General features: G+C 43.4%; 1 protein-coding gene across 1 annotated transcript; it reads right to left on the bottom strand.

The window, feature by feature from the left end:
- Positions 1-2193: 2193 nt before the first annotated feature.
- On the bottom strand, positions 2194-5374 carry LOC119736276 (collagen alpha-1(X) chain-like). Its single transcript, XM_038210320.1, has 2 exons — positions 5007-5374; positions 2194-3387 (listed from the first exon to the last, which is right to left on the bottom strand). Exons 1-2 carry the CDS (start codon positions 5025-5027, stop codon positions 2551-2553), a joined length of 858 nt encoding a protein of 285 aa, XP_038066248.1. The 5' UTR covers positions 5028-5374; the 3' UTR covers positions 2194-2550.
- Positions 5375-8887: the final 3513 nt, after the last annotated feature.

Below are 8887 nucleotides of genomic sequence, written 5' to 3'. Positions count from 1 at the left end.
AGATCTTTGTAACTCACAAGTGAGTCAGTCAGTGAGGACAACAACCGTTCTAAGCAGTGACAAGTAACACCAGCGAGTCGGTGCAGCAGCAGGATTCCAGTCAAACCAGTGAGTTTGGCGGTTTTGAGACATCATCTTTCATTGAAAAAAAACCTTTTCATTTTGCCGACGCGCATGGCGCGCGCATACCAGAAACCGGAGACTTTTTTTTTTGGCCTTAGATCACATTACATGAAGAAGCAAGACTCGAAGAGCTGGTCCCAGATCTTTGTAACTCACAAGTGAGTCAGTCAGTGAGGACAACAACCGTTCTAAGCAGTGACAAGTAACACCAGCGAGTCGGTCAGTGAGTCGGGGAGTGAGTCGGTCGGCGAGTCGGTCGGCGAGTCGGTCGGCGAGTCGGTCGGCGAGTCGGTCGGCGAGTCGGTCGGCGAGTCGGTCGGCGAGTCGGTCGGCGAGTCGGTCGGCGAGTCGGTCGGCGAGTCGGTCGGCGAGTCGGTCGGCGAGTCGGGCAGCGAGTCGGGCAGCGAGTCGGTCAGCGAGTCGGTCAGCGAGTCGGTCAGCGAGTCGGTCAGCGAGTCGGTCAGTGAGTCGGGGAGTGAGTCCGTCAGTAAGTCAGTCTCTGAGTCAGTCAGTCAGGTACCAAGAAGTCACTAGACTGGACCCCTTGGGCCAGCCAAAAGCTGATGTAGGTGGTGCGAATCCTGCCTTACCGGCAATGCATCATAGCGTAACGTTAACACCTGGTGGTAGGCGTGGCCAAGCGGTGTTTATAGGCTGAACCACGTGACAAAGAACTCGGCAGAAGGGGGCTTCGATTGAAGTATCTAAATATCGACTAACCTACAAAATCATGCTAATATATATAAATTGGATACTTGAATTTATCGTTGTAACTGTTACATGTATTGTTGAAAACAACGCTGTTTAAAAAATAAATAACACGTTTTGCATTCAAAACAACTCATTGCCAACATTTTCTTTTTACTGAATAAGACAACTGCCGATTTTCCGACTGGATGTCTGTTCTCTAATTTTCAAATCAAGACCCCGATTATACAGAGGTATTTAGCAGAAAATAGTAAGATGGCAAAACTGTTTGCTAAGTGCTCAGCAAAACCCACTGAGAACCTGTAACACAATGTCTTATTTTTTGGCTCGTAACCTTGTTTTTTTTTACGGTTAGCAATATGTTCAATATTGAAATAGCCAGTGTGATCCCAAGACTTGTTTGTAAGTAGAAGCTTCTGTCAGCGCCTTCAAGCTCCTTAAAACCTCCATGATTGAATCATCTTTTAATGAATTATTTAACCATTTCCTCTTATAGTGCTTGAAATAATGTAAATAGAGATATATGAGCTAAGTACATGTACGGGTATATATGGGCCTATTTTACATCACATTGAATAACAACAGGTGCTTCCAATCCTGTAGGGGCCATACAAAATGGTAGGATTACACGATAGGTACATTGTACAATGGCGTAGCCGGGTTGCAGAGTGGCAGTTTACAATGTAATGGAGATTTTAAAGGCAACACTTGGACGCTGAAAGAAGCAAAAACAGGACGCTGAAAATGCGTTAAACGGGACGAGAATGATATTTTGCTACTGGCAAACAGCATGTTAAGGTGTGGTGCTCAGGGGGAAAGGTACTGGTTAATTTTGTAGTGGTTACTTCATCCGGCGCACTATGGGTAATGTGAATTTCACATAAAAAGGTTAATTAAGATGTATTATGTAGTTGTACTGAAAATAACCACATAAAAGTGGAGATTTAACCAGCTAGTTATTCCAAGCCGCATCCCACGTCTCTCGTACCTGCTCTGTTGTTAATGGTCCCTATTAATTAAATTATAGAGCGTCAAGTTTGACCTCAAGTTTGCGAGATTTTACGGGAATACAGTACATCCCCACTACGTACGGGATCCACAAAGCGTGAAACGGCCTATTGTTTGCATGTATTTTGTGTCCTGACTGGGCTGTATAAAGATACACCCGCGTTACCAAAAAAAAAAACATTACTACAGTACCTACGGTGAAAATTACATTAAAAAGCAATAAATTTGAGCTAAACTTTATAGCAAAAAAGATTTGTTAATTGAAAAAAATGCTTACAAATGAAATGCAAGCTTTTACACTGCAAAAACTGTAGTGTTAATGTAACACTATTCGGTATCTATATAGGACAACACCAGTAAAATTTAACACCAGATGGTCCTATATAGATACCAACGTCGTAAATTTAACACTGCAGTTTTTGCAGTGTAATTAGTTTCGGGGTATGGGTGTGAACAGGCCTGTGAAGGTGATAGCCACCTCTCAGGTGGGACAAAACCAAAGTTTTCAGTTTGCTTCATCAAGCATTCATGAGTACAATGTTCGTCAAAGAAGTTAGGCAACGCTATGTAACGAGGTGAAAAGTCTTATTTGGTGTACATCGGACCTCTCGTATTCTGATATGTCCTCTGCAACAATTCCTTTCCAGTGGTACAAAGCCTAGCTGTTTTAGTTTCAGTTTCAGCAAACACTCGCATAGGGATGCTACACAGTTACATTGCATGGATCAGAAAGCCGGTAAAATAACAATACCTGTTGTTATTGCTGTAAATTCCCCTGTTACTGTCATCGCCAAACTGAAGCCAGACCCTATCTCCCGTTGCCAAAGAAACAGCTGCTGAATTGCTTGACTGATGGAAAGCTCCAGTTTGGGAATTATAGAGCGAAAAGATCAATTCCACGTTCTTTACCAGCCGCACATAAGCTCGATTTGCATTATTATTTACGCTTATGGTGAAGGAGTACACACCTGGCACGGAGCACGTAAATACGCCCGATTGCGAATCGTACCCGTCGCCGACATTCGTCATGATATTGTCAAAGATGATGACATCGCCTTCACTACCTGTGAGACCTGTCGTGCGGTAAGCGCTGAATGCAAACACAGAGGGCGGTGTTGGTGTCACGAGGGTAGCTTCTCCTGGCTGGCCCTTTTGCCCCCTTTCACCAGGCGGACCTTGCGGTCCTTCGAGCCCTGGCTCCCCCTGGTCACCTTTCTGCCCCTCACCCTTGTCTCCCGTGCGACCAGCAGGTCCCATCTTTCCCGGAGGTCCGACCTCTCCGGGCTTGCCTTGATCTCCCTGCCGTCCCTGGTCGCCGGTTTCTCCCTTGGGTCCAGGGAGGCCAAACCCAGGCTCACCTTTGACACCAATAGATCCTTGAACCCCTGGATTGCCTGGTATTCCAGGAACACCTGGTGTTCCTGCTGGGCCTTGGAAGTAAGCATCGCAGCAACTTGATGTACCTGTTTGTTCCTCCAGGGCGACACAATGTCCACTAGAGGACCACAACAGAACCAAAAGCAACATCCCGGCGAGTCTTCCACTCACCTGTGGAAACATAATATTAAACGGTCTAATACATCAAATTACACAAATGAATTAGATAATGAAAGATTTCGTTTTGATTCATATAATTCTTAAGTTGTTAGCAGTTGCAGCAAGGTTTCGTGGGGCTCGAGTCCAACCAAAGTAAGGTAGAAACCTTTGTTGATGTTATCTTTTACACAAGCTCCCTAAAAACACTGAGCAAATATCCTGTACTATTATAATTAACAACATCTAAAGGGAATATGTATATGTATATATTTCAATTTATAATTGTCAAAATCAAATAAATCAAGTTTTGATTAAGGGTGATTCCTCGGCTCGGTGGCTGCATACAGCGCTGGCTGGGGTACTTGTGCATGAGATGCCATTGAAAAAAAAATACTGTTTAAAATAAAAACGATGGAGATTTAATGCCTTTAAAATTTACCGAATTTCCCGAATATGAATGGTACAATATTATGCCCTTGTGTTCACAGTAAAATACAAGGACAAAAGAAGAAAATTGCTGTAATAATGTAAAGGCCAAGCATTTTGCTGGTCGGTTTTAAAACTTGTCAATGGTGTTCAAACGGTGATTTAAAATCCCCCACGCGACGGGCCAATAGGAATCTGTAAACTGTCCTATCTATGAACAAAAAATAATACTGCAGTTTATGCTGCTATCAAAAAATTCAACTCAACTGCAACTACTTATTTCCACCGACTGTAACGTGTGATATCACAACACTTTACTATTCCGTTTGTATAATATTAAAAACATGTACATTTGGCAATTTCAATTTAAGTGCCAACATTTTGTCCCGTTCTCATGCGTAACAAATGGACAGAAAGGTGACCAATTAGAAGTGATGCGCGCAAGGGAGACGTTTGCGGCTTGGGAAAAAAGCGGGTGTACAATCACGGCTTGCCGAGGTTTTTTTTATCGGGTGCAGTAATGGGGCAATGTGCATGTCACATCAACAGTTTGAGCAAAGATATGCAGGCCTGGGGAGATTATGATAGATGATTGTGATGTTATTGGCAGTTTTTCCGAGCCCCAGACACATCACATACATAGGTGCATCACTTCTAATGGTCTCAATGTATCGAGTTATCCAGAAGAAATAAGCCGGAGCTTGTCTAGTCAAACTGGACCACTAGGTCTGACAGCCTGTCCGCTGGACGGTCTCAGCAGGTCAGTATAAGTGGACAGTTTAATACTGGAATAACTATGTGCTTGGAATGTTTAAAACACTTTGTGTTGGAGACTATCAGCAGCCAGACTCCAACTTGTCTTAAACGTAGTGTTTAATACCGACCAAGCACATATTTATTCCCATTTGTAAATACCTTTTCGGTCCAAAAATTGAAACTTTCCGGTCCAAAAATTCAAAAAGTACAAATGTCCAACGATCGTGTTCAACAAATTCATTTCATGTTTTTGAAACACCCCTCTAGCTATATATAATGGAGTGTCCAGCTCGCGAATAAGTCGTAAACAACTCCTTTTGTGGAGATTGGCGCGCGCGTCGCGGGTACTGCGCGATGTCGCCCAAAATGCAATGAAGCTGTGGTGGTGCGTTGTGAATTTAGGACTATGAAAGAAAGACAGAATTAAACCGACGAAAAGGCTATCTTACCATTAACGTCATCCTGGACATCTTTTTTTTTAGGCAGGGTTGCTCCCAGAACTTGGCATCAGCTTTTCAACATAGGTTTCGATAGAGGCGCTCGGTTGTTCCTTAACAAAACTCTGCTCGTTTTAGTTGGAGGACGGTGTTAGGCAAGATTGTTCGCTTCATTCAATTCAACTGTGTTTCGCAGTGCCGCTGAGGTGTGCCGGAGCTTCTACGCCTGGACGATCGGGCGGTGCTTTTATACAGCAATACTGCTACGGTGGAAGAATTCTCGGGGCATTCCTTGACCAAGTATGGTTCGTGAAGTGAGACTTCTACAGACGTCAACTCAACATGAATTCCAACCATTTTAAGCTATGACATTTTGACGTCAACAGCATACGAGAGGTCGTTAGATATACGTGTGAATAGGGTAACATGAGTTGATCATGCAATGAAAAGAAACTCAAAAGACACAGACAAATCTCCGAATGGCCTCTTAGAAATGTCAAATGTTCATGGTGTTATGGTGTTATGATAGTGATACAATCCGAGCTCCATTCCACAGAGCAGCTGACTTGAAGACAAATTTCTGATTTCAACTGTTAAAGGTAAACCTCACAAGCAAGATTTATCCAACGATATGTTTGGAGTTTTTGGGGTGAATGACCAGGATAATTGTTATTTACGAGACTTCCGGACGCACGTTTATTCGTAGGGATGAAAGACAGTGACAGGTGGATTATTAAAGAGCAGGCGGCGGCGTAGCCAGGGTTTGCATCCTAAGGGGCGTGTGGGGGGGAGGCTTGAGGTTACAATGGAGGGGCGGCCAAAAAGGGGGGGGGCTGGGCATGTGCATTCCAGTCAATCACAAGTCATTCACAACATCACATGTCAAGTTAATGTGATGAACAATAACAAAGAATAACTTGTCACTTGACTTGATACGAACTAAATGAATTGTGATTAACTTGTTGTTGATTTTGATGACTTAATTACAACTCTGATCATGAGAATGCGGGAAAAAAACCCGACGCTTGACAAACACATGCCTCCCCTGCTCATAAAACGCACGATTTCTCATAAAAAAAAAACCCAGCTTTTTCAAGTCAAATTTCACATTCCGCAAATTTTTTAAGTTTTGATCCTCGTTTTATTTTCGAGTTTCATCCATAAAAAAAACTGTTCTGAATTGCTATTTGTCTAGCAATAGAAAAGCTATTCACTATTAAAAGAGACTAGAGAAAACATGTAGGCCTACGTGACTGATAAATTGTGGACAGAATTTGTGCAAAAAGGAACAGGTCAGAAATTGCGATAAACTGATTGTTTTCTCTCTCTCAATCACAGGCCGTTATATCTTCTTGTTTTGGCTGGGGTAGCTGCGGCCCTAGCCTTCCTTACCAACGATAATCCAATCCAACTCATATCTGCTGGAGGCCTCGTCGCATTCATCCTCTTCTGTTTTCTCCAAGCATCTGAGGCACGTAAGTGTTGACAATCGGTCTCACTGGTACCCACTGCCGTCTAAAATGGCGCTGGTGATCACTAATATCTTAACATAAATTTGTGGAAGAAATGTATGGCATCGCAAAGCATTGTGGGTACCTCACCATCATAACCAAATGCACGTACATTCCATGCGCCCGGCTAGCGCGCACACGAAGGTGATGACCTCGGGTCACTATCGTGACAAAATGTATCTAATAAGAGCTCACAGACATCAGAGGTCATCAGCAACCTTGGAGAGCGCGAATGGACGAAGCTCGGACCTCCTCATATGGCTTAGGCGGCAGCCAGTAGGCCTTAGAATGCAAAGGTGTACAATGCGGTTCGTGAGTAAAAACGTCATACACGCGCGCGCATCATAACGCCCATTGGATATATACACAATTAAGTTGCGTTAACTTCCAGTTCCAATGCTACTCAATGGGCAGAGGGCGTGTTTGAAATTGAAGTGAAGTCACACTAACAAATCAGATTACGGGGAGTCTGGTTGGCGTAGGGTACTTTCCTCGCCTTCAAGCGCTGCTGAACCCGGTTCGATTCCTTCATGGGCCAATATGTGGATTGGGTTTTCTGTCCCTGCCTCATTACGTTGGTTTTCCTCCGAATATTCTCCCTGCAGTTCATCCTGGGCATGTTCATTTTGCGCACAGCAATTGGTTTCCAGATCTTCGATGTCTTGGGCAAGGCCGTGCAGACTTTTCTTGAGTACAGTAATACGTACCGGATCTTCTTTCGTGTTTGGCATAGACTTCACTGAACACTTCTTAGCATTCCAGGCAAGTTTACTTAAGTTTCCACCTATAGCCTGTACATTCTTTGCCAAATCCTGCCCAATTCTTTTAACGGTTTGATAATTTGCCTCATGAGGAAGACTCTTTTTAGGTTCGAATCATTGCACAGCTTGCTTGCACTGAATATTAATCCGGTTTCTAGGTTTACTAGGTAAACTGCAAAAATTTGCCAAAATCCCACAACTGATTTTGCCAGATTTTGATTTTAGACTGTACACACCCAGCGCTCCCATTGTGTCGTTTAACAAGTTTCCTGTACTATGTTGGGTTTGGTTTGGTATTCGGGAAGTAAAAAGTCACTGAGGGAGTAAGGTGAAGTAAAATGTTTTTTTTTTTTCAGTGCAGCAAATTTGTGTTAACTTTCCAGATTTTAATAGAAGGAACGTAACTGGTTCAAAGATTCGTCAGCTGACAAACGACATCGTTCGTGATTTATCACTTGTTTTACGTGACAGGTTATTCCTATGATGATGTACTTCAGCGCTTGCATTTCTATCTTGTACCAACTCGGCGTGATACAGGTTGTCATAGCCAAGCTGAGTGGCCTGGCTCATGCAGAAGACTATGCACACCTCGGCCTCTGATGAGTCCCTCGCTGCAGCCGGAAACACTTCTTCTGTCAGGTCAGTTTAGCACCGCGTTACATCATCGCCATGAATAGCCTGCTTGGGTACCCGGGGAGCAAGGTTGGCATCGAGGGACTCAGCTTTAATGTAAATCGGCCATGACATCGGTGAAAAAGCCTACAAATGTCATTCTGCTGAAGGGAATTTTAACGGCGATGAATATCAGGGGCGGATCCAGGAATTTGTGCGGGGGGGGGGGGGGTTCATCAGCAAATCAATGCTGAAATTCTGTCCGGACACTTGGCGCCGTAAAATCAATAGGGGGCTCGTATTATACAAAGACGGTCTGTGCCAATTACAACAAACATTTGTCAGATGCTCTCCTTGAACCTCACTGTCCTCATCTGTGTGTGTGTGTGGTATTAAGCACGGTACAACAGAAGTACCACAGGATATATCGAAGGTACCGCAGACATTTATGTAGTACTCTCCTCCAATTCCACTGACCTGTGGTAGTTTGTGTGGTATTTAGTACAGTACAACCGGAAGTACCACAGGATATCGGAGGTACCACACACATTTATGTGGTACTCTCCTCCAATTCCACTGACCTGTGGTAGTTTGTGTGCTCAAATTTGTATCCTTGTGGAGACACGCACACAATAGGGAACAAAACATTGTAAAGGTCTCCACAAGGCAATTTCTATAGATGAATAGGTCTCAACAAGGTTTTCACGAAATAGATATATGGATTTTACTCAAAAACAAGGAATTTCCAAGGTAGGTTGATTTGTCGCAAATGGAAGAGTTTTAGAAAAGGGATATTAAGTCAGAATTTAAGCCAAGGAAATTAATTCTGGTTAAAATAAGAGCATTTTGAAACTTCACTTTCAAAATTGAAAACTTTACTACACGAGAAAAAGAAATGTCTCCACAAGGATACAAATTTGAGCGCTTGTGTGGTATTTAGCACAGAACAACAGACGTACCACAGGATATCGAAGGTACCACACACCTTTATGTGGTACTCTCCTCCAAT

This window comes from Patiria miniata, unplaced genomic scaffold (genome assembly GCF_015706575.1).
Source record: "Patiria miniata isolate m_02_andy unplaced genomic scaffold, ASM1570657v1 HiC_scaffold_29, whole genome shotgun sequence".
NCBI lineage: Eukaryota > Metazoa > Echinodermata > Asteroidea > Valvatida > Asterinidae > Patiria > Patiria miniata.
This window is presented reverse-complemented; position numbering and strand designations above follow the sequence as displayed.

Coding starts and splice junctions, on each gene's coding strand:
- LOC119736276 (XM_038210320.1), bottom strand. CDS start 5,027: ATGTCCAGGATGACGTTAATG. Junction 3,388..5,006: donor TGTCCAGGATGACGTTAATG/GTAAGATAGCCT, acceptor ATGTTTCCACAG/GTGAGTGGAAGACTCGCCGG.